The sequence below is a fragment of the Tamandua tetradactyla genome, chromosome 1, assembly GCF_023851605.1.
Source record: "Tamandua tetradactyla isolate mTamTet1 chromosome 1, mTamTet1.pri, whole genome shotgun sequence".
In the NCBI taxonomy this organism is placed as follows: Eukaryota; Metazoa; Chordata; class Mammalia; order Pilosa; family Myrmecophagidae; genus Tamandua; species Tamandua tetradactyla.
Genome location: NC_135327.1, coordinates 117,324,253 through 117,345,080, shown reverse-complemented (window position 1 = coordinate 117,345,080; position 20,828 = coordinate 117,324,253). Strand labels below are relative to the sequence as shown.

Here is a 20,828-nt window from a genome sequence, read left to right as displayed (position 1 = left end):
GGAGATCGGCTGCTTAGTGACGCGCGGCGTCCCGGAAGTTGGTCCGGTTCTGGGAGAAGGAGGCGATGGGGGCGGGGTCTGATGCTCCCCTGCCGCGGTCTAGGGCCTCCCCACGGTGACTTGACCCCGGAAGTGGGGTGTCGGGCGCCGGCGCCCTGCGGCGGGGGACTGCTGCAAGAGCCACAGGTACTTCTTCTCGCGGGAGGTGACACCTTCTTGTTTCCCCTTTTCCCCGCGGGGAGATGCTGAAGAGCGAGGCTCGAGTTCGGCGCCGGCTGCTGCCGCGGCGTTTTCAGTGCTGTACACCAGCAGTCCCAATTATCTCGCATCCGCTCTTCCTGGGTCCATGTGGGAGGCACTGGATTCTTGCTGAATGAAATTTGGGGATCTCGGGGTTTGTTGACAGTCGCCCTCTTGGAGACAGGAAGTAGGGGTTACCGGCGACTTTAATCACCTTCTTCAGGTTCCCTTCTTGGGGGCAGAGGGTCGATGATTTACCGCCCAAGCTGAGTCACTTTCCAGCTTCAGTTTCCCCACCTGTAAGAAGAAGGGGTTAGCTCGATTACCTATAAAACGCTTTCGGGTCCTGACAGTATGGCCACCCTCCGGAGGGGTCGGTCCTCTTGCTCGCTACGTGTTAGCAGCGAATAGAAGCATTGGGGGGCATGGGAGGAGACTGGGACCACTGGTCAACGAGAGGAGACAAGTTTAAATCATTTTTTTTTTCGATTCTGCAAGTGCTCTTCCCCCTAAGGCATAGTTTCCTCATCTGCATAAAGAGTAGGATATATTGAATGATTTGGAAGGACCCCGCTGACTTTAACGTTTGACCATATGGTTAACGAACTCTTTTTAAGCTCCAACACTCTATCACCTCTCTCCACATCTCAGGACGCTGTTCATGGGGTTCTCGGAGCTGTTGCGGACCCACCGTGTGGCACAAAGCTTGTGTCTTTTGATTTTCGGGGTCTGTCTGCTGGGATTGGTGCCTGCCTTGCCAGGGATATTCCAGAATGAGCGCTCATAAAAATACTTGCAGACGGTGCTGCGGAAATTGGAGAAAAGATTTTTTAAATTGGGTTTTATTGTTTCGTGTGTGAGAAACTGAATCTGGAAATTTGCCCAGAGCTACAGGTGTGTCATGGTTTTCAAAATCAGGAAACTAGCCACAGTCATTAGTTGTCTTTCAGTTTTTACCTTAAGCAAAGAAGATCCTCTTTGAGAACTAAGGCTGTAATTTAAGATTGAAATCTGCTGTACCATAAGTAAATGATATGTAGCCTCCTTCTAGTGTTTACCTACTAGTAATATGTTTGTTTTTAATTTTGCCGTGAAAACAAGTTTAAAGGATTTCGTTAAACAGAAGCAGGGTATATAAAATGTGGTGGTTGTGTTGGTGCAAGTTAAAGTCTATGGTACATGTCTGCATAAAGCTTTAAGGCCTTTTGCACTTATAGCATTGCTTTGGAAAACAAGTTGATGGTGTGTGTTTTATAGGATAGGGTACTCATGAATGATTTTAATGTAATAGCAATTTAAAAAAGAGCAGCCCTTAAAGTCCCAAATAAAAGACCACTTGAAAGCAAAGAAATTAGGAAAGCAAAGAAATTTAGGAAAGATGAGCAAGGAGAAATTTTAAAACAGGTTTCTGGATATCTTTGAGTCACTTAGAATATATTATTAATTGTATTGTGCATGGGAAAGATCTGGTATGTATAGTTTCTGGAAAAATTGAATGTACCCAAGTGGGCCTCTTATTCATCTTAAAACATGGATCATTACCAGTTGGTAGATTGCATTTTCCCAATCATATCCTCCTTTCCATCCAGAAGTAACCACTATACTGAAATTTGCATTTTGCATCCTAAGCTTTTCTGTATAGTTTTATCATATATGTTGGCATTTCTAAATGGTGTGTTATTTAGTTTTGCAAGTTTTTTACCTTAATGTAAAAGGAACCACAGTTTGTATATGTTATGTAACTTGCTTCTTTTGAGATTAATCTATGCTGACATATGTAGACAGAATAAATTCTTTTCATTCTATTATTGACTGAGATTTTGATTGTTTGCAGTTTTCTCCTCTTGCATACAAGGCTACTCTGAATATTTTGTATCTATTTCCTGGTGCATTTGTGCAAAGGTATTTCAGTGGAATCCCTGGAGCATAGGGTCCACATCTTCAGTAGTAAAAATCAAGTAGTTTCCCCAAGTGGTGGTACTAATTTATCCTCCTGTCAGGAGTATAGGATTGTTTCAGTTGATCCACATTGTTGAAAATCAATGCTTGAAATTTTTTTTTCCTTCAGATGTAGCCTTTTTCTCGTTTGCTAGCTGCTGGAATGTGATATACCAGTAATAGAATGACTTTTAAAAGGGGGAATTTATTAAGTTGCAAGTCCATAGTTCTAAGGCCGTGAAAATGTCCCAATTAAAGCAAGGCTATAGAAATGTTCAATCTGAGGCATCAAGGGAAAGAAAGCTTGGTTCAGGAAGGCTGATAAATTTCAGGGTTTCGCTTTCAGCTGGAAAGGCAATGGTGAACATAGCTGCATCGGCTAACTTTCTCTCCAGGCGTGTCCTAACTTTCTCTCCAGGCTTCTTGTTTCAAAAAGGTCTCCCTGGGGCGTTTTCCTTCTTCGTCTCCAAAGGTCTCTAGCTGTGTGGGCTCTGTGGTGGTCCTGGCTCTAAAAAAGGACTCTCTCCAAAATGCTTCCTCTTTTAAGAATTCCAGTAAACTAATCAGGACCCACCTGGCATGGGTGGAGTCACAACCACAACTCCATGGAAGCCATCTAATCAAAAGTTACCACCCACCACAACTCCATGGAAGCCATCTAATCAAAAGTTACCACCCACAGTTGGGTAGGTCACATCTCCATGGAAAAAGCAATCAAAAAGCTCCCACCCAGCAATACTGAATGAGGATTAAAGGACATAGCTTTTCTGGGGTCCACCACAGATTCAAACTGGCAGAAGTCTTAATTTGCATTTCCCTGATTACTTCTTTCTTTTCAAATACGTTTTGGCTATTTGTGTTTACTATTTTTGATTTTCTTCCGATTTTATTTTGAGTTGTCTTTTTCTTATTGGTTTGTGAGAGTTCTTCCTATTAGTGTGCATAATAATGTTACAAAAGTATTTTCTCAGTTTTCTTCCTGGTTCTTTTCTTAAAAAGAGCTCTTAATTTTAATATAGTTAAATATTTTTCTTTATTTTAATATAGTTGAAAAAGGCCATTTAAATATATGTCATTAAGAATCACAACCAATCCCTTAAAGGTATTCTTTTTTTTCCCTAAAATGTTTATAGTTTTGCCTTTCAGATTTAATATTCCGTCATCTAGAATTGATGTTTTTATGTACCTTACCAGATAAGTATGCAATTTGCTTTGTTTTCTTTCAGTTGTCCCAGCCTCACTGACTAGATCACCTTTTTTGGCCACAAATATGCAGTGTCAACTTAAAGTTTAGGTGTATGCACGAACCTGTTTCTGCTTACTCAATTCTGTTTCATTGGTCTATACCCAATACACAATCCGTAGGATGTCCAGGGGTGCAAATCTTTCTACCTTTCTGGTTTCTTCTGTAGTGTCTTGATTATTTTTTCCTCTTTGCTGTTTGTGCTGGTTTGAAATTGTATATACCCCCCAAAACAGGCTTATTCTTTTAATCCTACTCCATTCTTGTGGGGGCAGCCATGTTCTTTTAATCCTGATTCAGTTTTGTAGGGTGAGCCCTCTTGATTAGATTGTTTTTATGGCAATGTGACACACCAGTTGTGTATGACTTTTTGATTACTTGGAGATGTGACCCTGCCCATTTGAGGTGGGACTTAGTTTACTGAAGTCCTTTAAAAGGGGAAACATTTTAGAGAAAGCTCAGATGCAGACATTTGAAGATGTTTGGAGAACTGATAGAGACACAGATGTTTGGAGATGCAGAGGAAAACACCAGAAAGATCCACAGGATCTGTGAGATCCATTTGAAACCAGATGCTGGGAGAGGAGCCCAGCATTTGTTACTGTGTGCCTTCCCATAAGATGCTAAGCAAGCCAGAACCCAGAGTTTTACCCCAGAGAAGCTAAGTGATGGCCCACAGATGCTTGGAGAGGAGGCCACTGGAATTAAAAGCACAAAGTGATGAACCTGAAGCAAGGACCTCAGACGCCAGCCGTGCTTTCCCAGCTGCTAGAGAAATCCCAGACACTGTTCAGGCTTTCTTCAAAGTCAAGGTATCTTTCTCTGGATGGCTTTTGGAGAACTATAAACTTGTAACCTAATAAATCTCCCTTATAAAAGCTTTTCTGTTTCTCTTTGTTGCATTCCAGCAGCATTAGCAAACCAAAATACTGTGCCTTAGTCAAGTTCTATGAAAAATTGCTTTAGGCTTTTGATCATCTTTGCATTGAATCCTTGTATTTGTTTGGGGAGAAGCTATTTTCATACTCTTAAAGTCTTCCCCCCAAATTTCATAATTACAGTTTTGTCTCCTCCTTAACAATCTTTGTTTATTTTATTTATTTGTCTTGCTTTATTGTCCAGGTTAGAACCTGCATTACCATTTTAAATAGGAATGGTATTTCAGTTAAGATAGACTTTGGCTGCATAAAACTGAATACCCAAAGTAAAAGTATCCTAAAATACACAAAAGCTTATTTTCACATCTCAAAGTCCAGAGAAATGCAATTCAGTATTTGCGTGATACAATCCAGACTCTGCCTTTCTGTTCCCCTATGCTCACCATGTAGTTACATCCTCAAGGCTACTTCCTAGGCCAGGACAGATAAAATATTCTGGCATTGTTTTTGACTTTCTGTTTTGTTAGGGATGGGTTGCTCAAGGGGCTTATACTTGGCTTTTTGTATCACAAATGCTGTACCTTAGAGAGCTAGTGTGGGGATTTTGCTTTTGTGAGGACATCAAATCTAACAGTACTTTCACCAAAACCTTGGTGGATCTTGAGTGCTGAGTGCTTGATTGAGACCCTGAAGGTAAAGTAGGGTGTTGGAAAGTGGCAGGGGTAAAAATAAGTAGAGATCATAACTTGGAATGTTTTCCTTAAATGCCATGCCAAGGAGTTTGGGCTTAAATAATGGTGATACTGGAAGGAAGTATTGGATTGGGAAGTGAGATGTTCAGTGTGACATTTTAAACTGAACATTCTGGGTTCAGAATGAAAAATGGCTTGGAATGTTGCAGTCAAGGTGCTTTTGGTACAAGTAACATGACTTCTATAAACCAGTTTAAACTTTTAAGTCAAAAGAAAACTGATTAGAACCACTGTGGGTCAGCTTAACTAGCCCCAGGGTTATTGACCTCACAAGGAACTGGAACCATGAATGGGAAAGATTTCTAATCCAAGCTATCTTCCATCTCTTTGTGAGACATATACTCCCTCACACAAACATTTGTTTCTTCACTGATTATGTAGACCTAAGTGGTTATCCCAGCTGTTTGGAGAATCTAATTGGCTAGGTTCCAATCAGGTGATTATTCTTGGTTCCAAACAACTGTGGTAGGGAAGGGGGCATAGGGAGAATTGAGTACAAATATGGGTGGCTGGGGGTCCAGTATGTTGGAATATTTCCCAGAGCAGTTGCAGTTATCCATGCTGGAGATTGTGGTAAGCGGAACTAAAGTAGTGACAGTCGGTATATAAAAAGTTTCAGGAGATGTGGAGTTATAAGATTTAATGATTGGTAGATGTGGGGTATAAGAAGAGGGTGAAATCAAGGTAACACTTTGGGTTTTGTCTCTGGAAGCTGATTGAACTATCATGCTCTTTCCCGAGATAGAGAATAGAGGAGAAACTTGTGCTGGAGGAGATAGTTCAGGTTTGGATATTAAGGCACTATAGCACAGAGTGAAGAAAATAGGCTTTGGAGCAGATTGATGGGGATTAAATCATGGCATAGTTCACTTAAATTACTTTTGGATGCGTTTAATCAACCTTTCAGAGCTGAATTTCTAATTAAGATGGAGGATAACAAAGCCTATAGGGTTGTTGTTAGCATAAATAAAATCATGTATGTAAAACACTGAGCACAGTGCTATATTATGGCAAATGCGTAAATAATAAATCATAATTTAGAGTTGTTATATCATGGCCATACTGACCTTAGATATATATGGGGCATCTTTGGATAAAGAGTGAAACAGTGAAAGAGAAAGAAAATCTTGAGCTCCCTTCCTAGAAGCAAGAAACCCTGAATTATGGTTGATGGTATGTTTGCCCAACTCTCCTCAGCAGCCTCAATGTTAGAGATTATGCATCTTGCAACCCACTGAGGTTTACCAAGGAGATAAACACTCTTCAACTATTCCTTGTGAAAAATTATCATCATAAAGATGTTCTTGGTGGTGCAACGGTGGCTCAGTGGCAGAGTTCTTTCCTGTCATGCCAGAGACCCGGGTTCGATTCTAACCCGGGTGCCTGCCCGTGCCAAAAAAAAAAAAAAAGAAGTTAATAAAGATGTTCTTTCTCTTTGTGTTTGCTTCCATATGTTTCCTTCCTTATTTTCTTTTTTTTTTACATGGGCAGGCACCGGGAATTGAACCCGGGTCCTTGGGCTTGGCAGGCAAGCATTCTTACCTGCTGAGCCACCGTGGCCCACCCTCCCTTCCTTATTTTGATCTCATTCTGCTGATCTCTTGTTGAAGGACAGTCTGGTTGCCTGAGATTTACTTTAGTCTCCCTCACTAAACTTGTTTCTGAGTCTAATTCTGAAAGTCACATGGATGTATACCCTTCTAGGCTCGTTTTGATTCCCGGTGCTTTCACAGGACTTATTATGTGTGGGTCTGCTAGGTTGAGTGGGGCTGAGTGAATTAGGAGTTTTCGGTTCTGTTAATTTGAAAATAGACATCCTTCCTATGCTCTGATCACAGGGAAGTTTTGAACTCTGTTTTATAGTCCTCCTCAGGCTTCTCATTCCTCTCATCATCTTCTTCATTCCTTTTTGTTGACTTGCTCAGGCCAAGAACTAAGGTCTCTGAATAGAAGAGAGACTGTAGTTCTGTTAGACATTGGAAAGAGTTTCCATACTGTGACTCCATACTGAGACTTCTGGCAGCTCATTTTTCTGCTAGGTATGGCCTCCTATGTTTTAAAATTAAGCTCAGGATGTGGGGATGTATGAAATGTGTTTCCCATCCTTTTTGCAGTTCTCGTTCTTGTTTTAGTTTGCTTGTTTGTTCACATATTCATTCATTTATTCCTTGGATAGTATTTCAGGAGATATAGCGTGTGGCAGCATGTGAAGAATGTGCTTCTTGGGTAGTCCCCACTGATCACGTAGTTCGTGGAAATATGACAGACTTTAGCATATGATCTCTTATTTTTAGTTGACAGAGTTATTGCCAGTTATTGTCTTGCTTTTCTTTATGTGCATTTTAATGAAAAATTGGGAGAAGGTAAAACAAGTGACTGTCTTGTTTATTCAGGGGTCTGAAGCAACTATTTAGACAGCTAGCTATACTTTTTTTTTTTAAGAAAAATATCTTTCAGTATTCTGGTGCAATCGCTTTTGGTCTTTGGCCTGAGAAATTTTGATAAACATATTTGTTACCGTATCCTGTGAACAATTTTCACCTTGATGTTTTAGCATTTATTCATATTATTAGAATTTCTTTTTAGTAATTTTTAATCGTGAAATATAGATACAAAAAAGCAATAAGTTTCGAAGTACATTTTAACAAGTAGTTTTAGAACAAATTTCAAAATATTATACGGGTTACAGTCTCACCATTTCAGGTGTTTTCTTCTAGCTTCTCTGAGACACTGGGAACTCAAAAGAAATATCAAGATAATGATTGAGTAGTCTTAGTCATTTGCTAAATCTTATTTTCTCTGATGCAACTCCTCCTTCTCCTTTGATCCTTCTCCCAATCTTTAGAGCTATTTAGGCAGTGGCCATTCTAACTCGAAAAGAGGTATCCATGATGGGACAGGAGAATGCAACTGGTTGATCCTCTTGGAGAGATGGTAACTGTGTTTCAGGGCTTATCTGGCCTCAGAACCATCTGTAGTTGATAGGTTTCTGAAAAATAAACTTTTTAATGAGTGAAACTTTTTTTATAGCATCTCAGATAGAGCATCAGTATTCTTTAGGGTTTACAGGAATGCTATTGGTTGGGACTTTGCATACCATGGTAATTAGCAATATCTAGCCTAAGATTAGCTAAGAGTAACCTCCAGAATACCCTCTAGACTCTATTTGAAATCTTTTAGCCACCATTACCTTATTTTGATACATTTCTTTTCCCCTTTTTGGTCATGTAGGCATTGTCAATCCCATGGTGCCAGGGCCAGGTTTATCCCTGGGAGTCACGTCCCACATTGCTGGGGAGACTTATACGCCTGAATGTCATGTCCCAGCTAGGGGGGAAGGTGATGATTTTCCTTGCTGATTTGGGCTTAGAGACAGAGAGAGAGAGAGGCCACATCTGAGCAACAAAAGAGGTTTTTCTGGAAGTAACTCTTGGCATTATTATAGGTAGGCTTACCCTCTCTGTTACAGAAACAAGTTTTGTAAGAGCAAGTCTCAAGATCAAGGGTGTAGCCTATTAACTTGGGAGTCCCTACTGTTTGAGAGGGTCACAAGGTTTTCCAATGTGGGAAAGTTTAATGGTTCTGTATTTTTTCACCAGTCCATCAAGGGACTTTGCCAATACTTTTTAATTATCTGCCCAACATATTCTTGAATGTATCTGGGTATTACATTACACTATACAGAACTATAAGACCTTGTTCCCAATTTTAGGCTCCACATGTTTAGGTTGTTTAATTGAACTGGCCAGACAGGTTAAGTTAGATTGGGTGCTATAGATAATTTAGGTTTTAGGCAAAATAAACCTCTCTTTCTGTGATCTCATACAGTAGGTGAAGTTTGAAAATATGAACAGTATCCTTTACCCTGTATTTTGATTAACCTTAGTCTTAACCAGACCCCCTTTGTCCTTACCTCTGTTTGAAGCTGATCTCTTTTTTGGCTTCTTTAACACTTTCTGTATGTAGAAATGCTGACTTTCAGAGCTGCAGCTCTGGGTCTCAAGTATCACACAGGCACCCAAAGCTCCAAGAAAATACACATATAGCACAGCATCTCAGAATTTAGAAATAATACTTAAAACTCAAGAATAAATGTGACTGCTCTAAGAGCTTACAATCTAGGCCCCAACTTTCTTATAAGTATTTTCTAAAAGAGGCATTTGTCTCTTTGTCTCTGGCTTATTTTGCTCTTTATAATGTCCTCATGGTTCATTCACCTCATTGCATGTCTCATGATTTCATTCCTTTCTGTAGCCACACAATATTCCATCATATGTATGTACCACTGTTCGCCCTTCTGCTTCTCAATGTACCCTTCAGCCACCTCTGTCCATTGGGTATCATGAATAATGTCACCGTAAACATCCGTGTGCAAATGGCTATTTGTGTTCCTGCTTTCAGTTCTTTCAAGTATATTCCCAGTAGTGGGATTGTCTAATCATATTGTGACCCTATATTTAGCCTTCTGTGGATCAACTACATTATTCCCCAGAAGGGCTGTCCCGTTCTGCTACCCTCCCAAAGTACACCTATCTCTCCACGTTTTCTCTAGCTTGAATCTTTGCTTGTTTGTTTATTTTGAATCTGCAGATTTTTTGAGATATGTTTGTATAGCGTATAGTCTATCCAAAATAATGTTTCACAGTATCTTCACTTAGTTGTACAATCATCTGTCTCCATTTTAGACAATTTTCTTTGCTCCAAAGGTAAAGAGACCAGATAGAGACACATACACACCAAAGAGAAAATTCAAAGCTCCCCTTAACTCTTGTCTCTGCCCCCACTAATTATTTACCCCTAATATTGTTGTGGTACTAGTAATATATTCCTGTATAGCATGTAATTAGTAATTTTACCCATATACCCTTCTATTAACTCTTTGTACAAGTGTCATACTTTTGAAGTAGTTCATGAAATAAGTTATTTATATTTCTTAGTGCTGATTGGTGAGGTGCATGGCTCTAAACAACCCCTTTCAGTTATATTCACCTTAAATATGGCACTATTGCTTATAAGCCCACTAATGAACTACATCACATCCATCCATTCCCATACTTTTTAAGTTCAATCTCGTTAACTGGTCTGTACATATTAGGTAACCATTTCCCCTTCTCTAGCTCCTGCCTATCTCTAGGACCCCTATATTCTACATTTTAAGACCCTGAGTTTATGTTTTTGAGGGGGTTCATATTAGTGAAATCAAGACAGTGTCTATCCTTTTGTGCGTAGCTTATTTCCCTCAGCATTATGTCCTCCAGGTTCATCCATATTGTCATATGCTTCAGGGCCTCATTTCTTCTTACTGCTGCATAATATTCCATTGTATTATATACCACATTTTGTTTATCCACTTGTCTGTTGATGGATGCTTGGGTTGTTTCCATCTTTTGGCAACTGTGAATAATGCTGCTATAACATCAGTGTTCATATGTCTGTTTGTGACACTACTTTCAGCTTTTCTGGGTATATACCAAGTATATAACTCGATATTTAGTTTTCTGAGGAACTGCCAAACTGTCTTCCACAATGACTGTACATTATACATTCCTACCAGTAGTGAATAAGTGTTCCAGTTTCTCCACATCCTTGCCAACATTTGAAGTTTCCTGTTTGTTTAATAGTAGCCATTAATGATATCTCATTGTGGTTTTGATTTGCATTTCCCTTATAAATAATGAAGATGAATCTTTTCATGTACTTTTTAGCCATTTGTATTTCCTTTTGGGAAAAATACCTATTCATATCTTTTGCCTATTGTATAATTGGATTGTTTGTTCTTTTATTGTTGAGTTGTATGATTTCTTTATATATACTGGATATAAAACCCTTATCTGATACATGGTTTCCAAATATTTCGTCCCATTGAGTTGGCTGCCTCTTCACCTTTTTGAGAAAGTCCTTTGAGAAGCAGAAGCATTGATTTTTTTTTTTAACATCGGCAGGCACCGGGAATCGAACCTGGGTCCTTGGGCATGGCAGGCAAGCACTCTTACCTGCTGAGCCACCGTGGCCCGCCCAGAAGCATTGATTTTTGAGGAGTTCCCATTTATCTATTTTTTCTTTTGTTGCTTCTTCTTTGGATGTAAGGTTTAAGAAACTACCTCCTATTACTTGGTCTTGAAGTTGTTTTTCCATATTTTCTTCTATAAGTTTTATGGTACTGGCTCTTACATTTAGGTCTGGGTTCTATTTGAGTTAAATTTTATATAGGGAGTGAAATAGGGTCCTCTTGCATTCTTTTGGAGATGGATATCCATTTTTCCCAGCACCATTTTTCAAAGAGACTGTTCTGTCCCAGTTGAGTGGATTTGTCAGGCTTGTCAAATACCAATTGGCCATAGATCTAAGGGTCTATTTCTGAGCTCTCAATTCCATTGATCAATTTCTCTACCTTTATATTGATACCATGCTGTTTTGACCACTGTGGCTTTATAAAATACTTGAAAGTCAGGGAGCATGAGTCCTTGAGCTTCATTCTTTTTTTTTCTAGACATTTTTGGGTTTGGGGGCCCCCCAAAGTGAATTTGATAATCAGTATTTCCATTTCTGCTAAGTAGGCTGCTAGAAATTTCTGTTGGTATCATGTTGAATCTGTAGATCAGTTTGGACAGAATTGACATCTTAACAATATTTAGTCTTCCTATCCATGAACACAGAATGTCTTTACACCTCTTTAGATCTTTGATTTCTTTTAACAATGTTTTGTCGTTTTCTATATACAAGTCCTTTATATTCCTGGTTAAATTTGTTCCTAGATACTCAATTCTTTTAGTTGCTATTGTGAATGGAATATTTTTCTTAATTGTCTCCTCAGTTAGGTCATTACTTGTGTATAGAAGCATTACTGATTTTTGCACATTAATCTTGTATCCCCACCACCTTGCTGATTTTTTTTTATTAGCTCAAGTAGCTTTGTCATAGATTTCTCAGGATTTTCCAAGTATAGGATCATTTCATCTGCAAATAATGAAAGTTTTACTATTTCCTTTCCTATTTGGATGCCTTTTATTTCTTTATCCTTCCTGACTGCTCTAGCTAGAACTTCTAGCACAATGTTAAATAATTGTGGTGACAGCGAGCATCCTTGTCTCATTCCTGATCTCAGGGGAAAGGCCCTTAATCTCTCATCATTGAGTGTGATGTTGGTTGTGGGTTTTTAATATATGCCCTTTATCATATTGAGGAAGTTTCCTTTGATTCCTATCTTCTGAAGTGTTTTTGTCAGAAAAGGATGCTAAATTTTGTCGAATGCTTTTTCTGTGTTGATGGAGGTAATCATGTGATTTTTTCCTTTCAACTTGTATTACATTGATTTTCTTGTGTTGAACCACCCTTGATGCCTGGAATAAACCTCACTTGGTCATGGTATAATTCTTTTAATGTGCCGTTGGATTCAATTTGCAATTATTTTATTGAGAATTTTTGCATCTATATTCATTAGAGAGATTGACCTGTAGTTTCCCTTTCTTATAGTGTCTTTATCTGATTTTGTTATTAGAGTGATGTTAGCTTCATAAAATGAGTTAGATAGTGTTTCTTTTTCCTCAGTTTTTTCGAAGACTTTGAGCAAGAATGGTGTTCGTTCTTTTTGGAATGTTTGGTGAAATTACCCTGTGAAGCTATCTGGCCTTGGGCTTTTCTTTGTAGGAGGATTTTTGATGACTGATTGAGTCTCTTTACTTGTAATTTGTTTGTTGAGGTCTTCTATTTCTTCTTGATTCAGTATAGGTTGTTTGTGTGTTTCTAGGAATTTGTCCATTTCTCTAAGTTGTCTTGTTAGTTGGTATATAGTTATAGTATCCTATGATTTTTTAAAAAGCGTCTTCAGGGTTGGTAATGACCCCCCCATTTCTGATTTTAATTGATTGTATTCTCTCATTTTTTCCTTGTCAGCCTATGTAGGTGTCCATCAATTTTACTGATTTTCTGAAAGAACCAACTTTTGGTTTTATCGAATCTTTTTTTTTGTTCTCCAATTCATTTATTTCTGCTTTAATTTTTGTTATTTCTCTTCTCTTTGCTTTGGATTAGTTTGCTGTTTCTCTGGTTTCGCTAGTGAGTAGTCCTTGATTCTTGCTCTTTCTTCTTTTTTAATATAGGCATTTCGAGCAATAAATTTCCCTCTCAACACTGCCTTGCTGCATTCCTTAAGTTCTGATATATTGTGTTCTCATTTTCATTCATCTCCAGATATTTACTGATTTCTCTTAAAATTTTTTCTTTGACCCATTGATTGTTTAAGATTGTGGTATTTAATTCCAATATATTTGTGAAAGTTCTGGTTCTTTGGTGGTTACTGATTTCCAGCTTTATTCCATTATGGTCAGAAAAAGTGCTCTGAATAATTTCAATCTTTTAGAATTTGTTAAAATCTAATCTATCCTGGAGAATGTTCCATGAGCACTTGAGAAGAATGTATATCCTTTTGTTCTGGTGTGCAATGATCTATATTGTTCTGGTGTGCAATGATCTATATATGTTTGTTAGGTCTAGTTCATTTATCAAATTGTTTAGGTTCTCTATTTCCTTCTTGATCCTCTTTGGTTATTGGACTCTAGAAGAGAATGCAGTATTGAAATCTCCCACTATTATTGTTGAAACATCTATTCCTCCCTCCAGTTTTGCCAGTGTTTGCCTCAGGTATTTTGGGTTCCTTTATTGGGTGCATAAACAGTTAAGATTGTTATTTCTTCTTGGTCAATTGTCCTTTTTATTAATATGTAGTGTCCTTCCTTGTCTCTTATGACATCTTTACATTTAAAGTCCATTTGCTCTGATTTTGGTATAGCTACTCCTGCTTTCTTTTGGTTACAGCTTGCATGGAATATCTTTTTCCATTGTTTCACTTTCAAACTATTTGTATCCTTGGGTCTAAGATCATCTCTTGTAAACAACATATAAATGGATCATATTATTAAATCCATTCTGCCATTCTGTATTTTTTAATTGGCGAGTTTAATCTATTAACATTCGAAGTTATTACTCTAAAGACATTCCTTGAATCTACCATCCTATCCTTTGGTTTTATTGTCACATCTATATATTTTTCCTTCTCTTTCTTTTTATCCTTTAAGTTCCCCTTACTAATATTCTTCAATTTCATGCCCTCCTCCAGACCTCTCTCACCCTTTTTTTTTCCAGCCAACAGAACTCTGTTAGTTTTCTTTCAGTGCCAGTCCCTTGTTAAAACATTCTCTCAGCATTTGCTTGTGAATTTGGTATGGGCAGGCTCTGCGAATCGAGACCCAGGCCCTGCCACAGTGGCTCTGCCACTGAGCCACTGTTGCACCGCCCTCTCCCTCACTTTTGAAAGACAACTTTTCTGATAAAGAATTCTTGGCTGGAAATTTTTCTCTTTCAGAATCTTAAATATATCACACCGCTGCCTTCTGGCCTTTAAGTGCCTGTGGAGTTGGCCGAATTTAATCTTATGTGGCTTCCCTTATATGTGGTAAATCACTTTTCTCTTGCTGCTTTCAGGACTTTCTGCTTCTTTTCAGCATTTGATGGTCTGATTAATATGTATCTTGGAGTAGGTCTATTTGGATTTATTCTATTTGGAGTGCATTGTGCTTCTTTGGTTTGTATATTTATGTCTTGTTTAAGAGCTGGGAAGTTTTCCCCAATTATGTCCTCGAGTAATTTTCTTAGCCCTTTACTCTTCTCTTCTCCTTCTGGGCCACCAATTATTCTTATAGTTGCACATTTCATGTTGTCTGTCATTGCCCTGACATCTTAGTCAATTTTTTCTTCTTTGCCATTTTTTCTTTTGTGCATTCAAATTCAATTGTCCTGTCCTCTAGTTCACTTTTTTCTACCTCTTCAAATCTGCTGTAGTAATATATTTTTATATAGTAGTATATTATATAGTCTGTTTTAAATTTGATCTATGATATCTTTCATTTCCATAAGATCTGCTGTTTTTCTATTTCTTCTTACAAATTCTTCTTTATACTCTTCTACTGTCTTCTTGATAGCCTTTATGTCTAGCCAACCCATTGAACTTATTTTGGAGATTTTTGAGGACATATTTGATTAGTCATTTCAAATTCTGTGTCTCTTCTTGGTGTCTTGTTTGGTCATTTGGCTGGGCCATATCTTCTTTCATTTTTATATGCTTTGTGATTTTTTGCTGCCTTTGAGGCATTTGATTATATTGATAAGTTGATTTCCCTCACTCATTTGAGATTTTATAGTTGTTGGGTTTTTATTGTAGGTCTCCTTTGCCCTTGGTTTATCAATAGTTCCCAGCCACACCAAAGCTGGGACCTCATTCAGGAAGTGCAACTCTAATTGGAGATCTGTTAAAAGCTAGGTAGAAAGGTTTGCCAAACTGCACTTTCTGCATCTTCCCAGCAGATGGCACTCTTGGACCACCTCTTCTCCATAGGCCCAACTTTCCCTATGTCAGACATCTTGTCCAGGATCCAACTGGTAAAAGCCAGTCAAGGCTGCTGGTCTCCGTGCGTGCTAAAAGCCACTAACCCAATCCACTTGTGGACATGATGAATCTGGTGGTCCCCAGGCTCCCATATGGAATGACCTTGGGCTGTGGGACTTGGTATTTCAACAACTGCTACCCACAGCCAGTCCAGGAGTACCTTGAGGTGCAGCATGGCTTGCACCCATGTCACTCTGTCCGTGCCCTTTGTGAGTGCTCCTGGGCCCCATGGCAAAAGGATAAAAGCAGCAGGACCTACAGAGTCTCTTTCACTGGCCAGTTATTGAATCAGTTCAGCTATATGTCCTCCCCTTCCTCCCAAGAGGAGGGCCCCCCAGTCTCAGCCAAAACCAGGTGACTACAGCAGCCTGCCTCCCGTGCTAGGGGTAGGCACTGTGCCCCACAAGTTCTCTGTGCATAGGTATACCAAGTCTGCTGGCTCCTGGGTTCCCCACAGGAGCACCCAGCTGTGGAGCTGAGAGGGAAGATCACTCGAGCTCATACTGTTGTGGGCGTGCAGGAGCGTGGTGCTCCTTTAGCTCCTGCTTCAGCCTGCACTTTGCAATCCATTCTAGGGGTGGATGAACTCACCCAGTCCTCTCAATTGTCATTTCTCCACTTTTTCATCCAGGTCCCCCCTGTATACTATAGAAGTCCCTCTCTGGTCACTTGTACTCCGGAACCACTGTCTTGGTCATTTTTCTGCCATATCTTTAGTTGTTCCGTGGAGCAGGGGTGAACTAGCCTCTCCTGTTCTGCCATCTTCCTGCAGGTAGAGCTATACTTCTTAACTAGACCAGCCCCTGTTAGCCACTTGAATGGCTGGTGCTGCTTTTATAGAGGAGTTAACCACCATGTTTTGGCATTGTGAGAAGTGGTAGAGAAGCAGGACAAGAGACAGCAAGAAGGTTGGTTAGTTCTTAGAATTTGGAGAAAAGTACCTCATCTGGTTTTGTTTCTCTAGGGCTTAGCACAGTGCCCAGCCAATATCTGCCCCTGAAAAATATTTGTTGGATGAATTAATAAATGAATAACCAAACAACTGACTGTTAGGAGAAAATTGTGCTTATCTGAAAGCTATTCTTTCCCCATTGAGTGGACTTGGCAGTCTTCTCAAAAATCAAATGGCATGACCCGGCAATACCATTGCTAGGTATCTACTCAAAGGACATGAGGGCAAGGACACAAACCAACATTTGCACACCAATGTTTATAGCAGCATTATTTACAATTGCAAAGAGATGGAAACAGCCAAAATGTCCATCAACAGACAAGTGGCTAAACAAACTGTGGTATATGCATACGATGGAATATTATGCAGATGTAAGACAGAATAAAGTTATGAAATATGTAACAAGATGATGGACCTTGAGGACATTATGCTGATTGAGATTAGCCAAAAACAAAAGGACAAATACTGTATGGTCTCACTGATATGAACTGACATTAGTGAATAAACTTGGAATATTTCATTGGTAACAGACAGTCAGGAGATAGAAATAGGGTAAGATATTGGGTAATTGGAGCTGAAGGGATGCAGATTGTGCAACAGGACTGAATATAAAAACTCAGAAATGGGCAGCATGATACTACCTAACTGTAATGCAATTATGTTAAAAAATTGAATGAAACTGCATGTGAGAATGATAGCAGGAGGAGGGCTGGGGGCATAAATGAAATCAGAAAGAAAGATAGACGATAAAGATTGAGATGGTATAATCTAGGAATGCCTAGAGTGTATAATGATAGTGATTAAATGTACAAAATTTAAAAATGTTTTTGCATGAGGAGGAACAAAGGAATGTCATTACTGCAGGGTGCTGAAAATAGATGGTAATTAATATTTTAAAATCTCACCTTATGTGTGAGACTAAAGCAAAAAATGTTTATTTGGTGCAAAATTTATATTTTAACTAGTGCATTTCCTGATATAACTTATGTAGATAGCTTGATTGAACACCATAAGTACTTGGAATCTTGGGTAGGGCATGAGATTTTGTTGGTTTATCCAGAGTGATACCCCGATGAATCCCAGAGTGATTCGATCAGTGAGTGGAAAAGTATTTGCAAAGTCCCCTTCAGGAAATGGTGAGAACAGGGAGAAATTCAACTTCCCCAATTGAATTCTCGATTTTCTCACAAGCAGTGTGGACAACCAAAGCTATAGGCTGAGCCCCCAGTCTTGGGGTTTGTTCATATGAAGCTTAACCCCACAAAGGATAGGTCAAGTCTACTTAAAATTTAGGCCTAAGAGTCACCCCGAAGAGAACCTCTTTTGTTGCTCAGATGTGGCCTCTCTCTCCAGTCAACACAACAAGCAAATTCACCACCCTCCCTCTGTCTCCATGGGACATGACTCCCAAGGGTGTGGACCTTCCTGGGAACGTGGAACAGAAATCCTAGAATAAGCTGAGACTCAGCATCAAGGGATTGAGAAAAACCCTAGAATGAGCTGAGACTCAGCATCAAGGGATTGACAAAACCTTCTCAACCAAAAGGGGGAAGAGTGAAATGAGACAAAGTGTCAATGGCTGAGAGATTCCAAACAGAGTCTAGAGGTTATCCTGGAGGTTATTCTTGCAGGTTAAGTAGATATCACCTTGTTATTCAGGATGTAATGGAGAGGCTGGAGGGAACTACCTGAAAATGTAGAGCTGTGTTTCAGTAGCCATGTTTCTTGAAGAAGATTGTATAATGATATAACTTTCACAATGTGACTGTGTGATTGTGAAAACCTTGTGTCTCATGCTCCTTCTATCTACCTTGTCAACAGAAGAGTAGAACATATGGAATAAAAATAAATAATAGGGGAAACAAATGTTGAAATAAATTTAGTTTGAAATGCTAGTGATCAATGAAAGCGAGGGGTATGGTATGTATAATGTTTTTTTCTGTTTTCGTTTTATTTCTTTTTCTGTTGTCTTTTTATTTCTTTTTCTGAATTGATGCAAATGTTCTAAGAAATGATGAATATGCAACTATGTGATAATATTGTGAATTACTGATTATATATGTAGAACGGAATGACCATATGTTAATGTTTTTGTTTGTTGTTAAATTTTTTTTAATTAATAAAAAAAAATAATCAAATGGCCATTAGTGGAAGGTCTATTTCTGAACCCTCAATTTGATTCCATTGGCTGATATTTTAATCTTTGTGCCAGTACCATGCCCTTTTGTTCACTGTAGCTTTGCAATTTGCTTTAAGGTCAGGAAGTGTGAGTCTTCCATCATCATTCATCTTTTTCAAGATAGTTTTGTCTATTCACGGCCCCTTACCCATCCAAATAAATTTGATAATTTGCTTTTTTATTTCTTCAAAGTAGGCTGTTGAAATTTTGATTGAGATTGTGTTGAATCTGTAGATCATTATGATGATACAGACTTTCAGTGGGAAATTTTGGGAATGAGTCCTCTTTGTAAGTTGAGCATGATCTATTGTATGACTTTAAAAGTGAGCAAATAGAGCAATTCAGAGAGACAGACTGCAGAATAAGTATTATTTTTGCTTATTCATTTTAAGTTTCCTAATGCTCTAGAGAGTTGTAAAGAATTGTGGCTTCATATTTGGGTGACTTCATTCTCCCTTAGGGCATTATTTAAATGTGTTTTTCTCACTTAAGATATTTGTTTTATGTGGAGAGATGCTTTTTATTAGAGTCAACTGGAGTCTTTTTCAGGATGTTTTTCATTTCAGAGAGTTGCAACTTGAATGAAGTAGGTAGAATTTAGAATGTATTTGTAGGCATTATTATTATAAGCCCATATATTAAAAGTGGTTTGTTTGTGGTGGCTATGTAGAATTATGTTTGTAACTTTTTTAAAACATAGAAAAGTATCATTGCATTGTTAACTTAGAAGACTCAGCACAACACTAGAGTGTCCTGTAAATTATCTTCTTGATCAGTTATTGAAATCTAATGATAAATTATAAGCGATTTGTTTGTATACTCTCAGAAGGTAGTGGCTTTATCTTCTAAATTTCTAAATCTCCCCACAGTATTTTGAGTCCCTCTGGATAATTAAAAACAAAAACAAAAACTGTGCAGCATTAAAAAGAGGGGACGAATATGTTTTTTTAACTAAATTTTTTTTTTTTTTTTTTTTTACATGGGCAGGCACCGGGAATCAAACCCGGGTCCTTTGGCATGGCGGGCTTAACTAAACTTTTTGAAATTTGAATCTTTTTTGACTAGAGTGCATCACATACTGGAAAATCACACCCATCCCCAAAAGAGGAAGTTATAGTACAGCTTTCTTACTCACTGTCAGTGTTCATGTAAAATAAGAGGTCAGTGCTCTGAGTATTTCTTGGGTGAAGTCTGGGATTCCCAAGCTGTGCTAGTTTGAAAGTGTTGTGTACCCCAGAAAAGCCATGTCCTTTAATCCTGATTCAGTATTCTAAAGTGGAAACTCCTTTGATTAGATTATCTCCAGGGAGATGTGATGTTCCCAGTTGTCAGTGTGGCCTTTTGGTTAGATGGAGGTGACTGCACCCATTGAAGGTGGGTCTTTTTTAGTTTACAAGAGTCCTTTAGAAGGGGAAACATTTTGAAGAAACCTCACATGCAGATGCCTAGAGAACAGTTGCTTCTGAGCTCACAGAAACATGGATGTTTGGAGATGCTTGGAGTGCCGACAGAGAGCAGATGCCTGGACTCAGGCAGACCCCAGCAGACATTGCCATGTGCCTTCCCATGAAATGCTAAGCAAGCCAGAACCCAGAGTTGGGTCCCACAGTAACTAGGTGAAGGCCCACAGAAGCTTAGAGAAGAAACCACTGGCATTAGAAGCTGGAAGTGACAGAACTGGGAACAAGGACCAGCAGATGCCAGCCACATGCCTTCCCAGATTGGCCTTCCTTGAGCTAAGGTATCTTTCTCTGGATGTCTTAGGACATATGTAAACTTGTAAGTTATTGAATTCCCCTTTTAAAACCTGTTCATTTCTAAATCAGAAAGAAAGAAAGATGATAAAGGCTGAGACGGTATAATCTAGGAATGCCTAGAGTGTATAATGATAGTGACTAAATGTACAAATTTTAAAAATGTTTTTGTATGAGGAAGAACATAAGAATGTCATTACTGCAAGGTGTTGAAAATAGTTAATTAATATTTTAAAATTTTAACTTGTGTGTGAAACTAAAGCAAAAAATGTCTATTTGGTACAAAATTTATATTCTGACTAGTGCATTTCCTAATATAACTTGTGTAGACAGCTTAATTGAACACCATAAGTACATGGAACCTTGAGTAGGGCATGAGATTTTGTTGATTTGTCCAGAGTGATGCCCCAATAAATCCCAGAGTGATTTGAATACTGAATAAAAAAGTATT

General features: G+C 38.6%; 1 protein-coding gene across 3 annotated transcripts in view; it reads left to right on the top strand.

Annotated features, from left to right (window-relative positions):
* Positions 1-7: 7 nt before the first annotated feature.
* UMAD1 (UBAP1-MVB12-associated (UMA) domain containing 1) overlaps positions 8-20,828 on the top strand; it is a 307,029-nt gene continuing 286,208 nt past the window's right edge. The window contains exon 1 of one of the 3 annotated variants that reach the window (XM_077122973.1): positions 8-186. In XM_077122973.1, the coding sequence (XP_076979088.1) occupies positions 82-186 (105 nt within the window). In that variant the 5' untranslated portion in view covers positions 8-81. The remainder of the gene's footprint in view (positions 187-20,828) is intronic. The other 2 variants (XM_077123008.1, XM_077122999.1) reach the window with 2 other exon arrangements.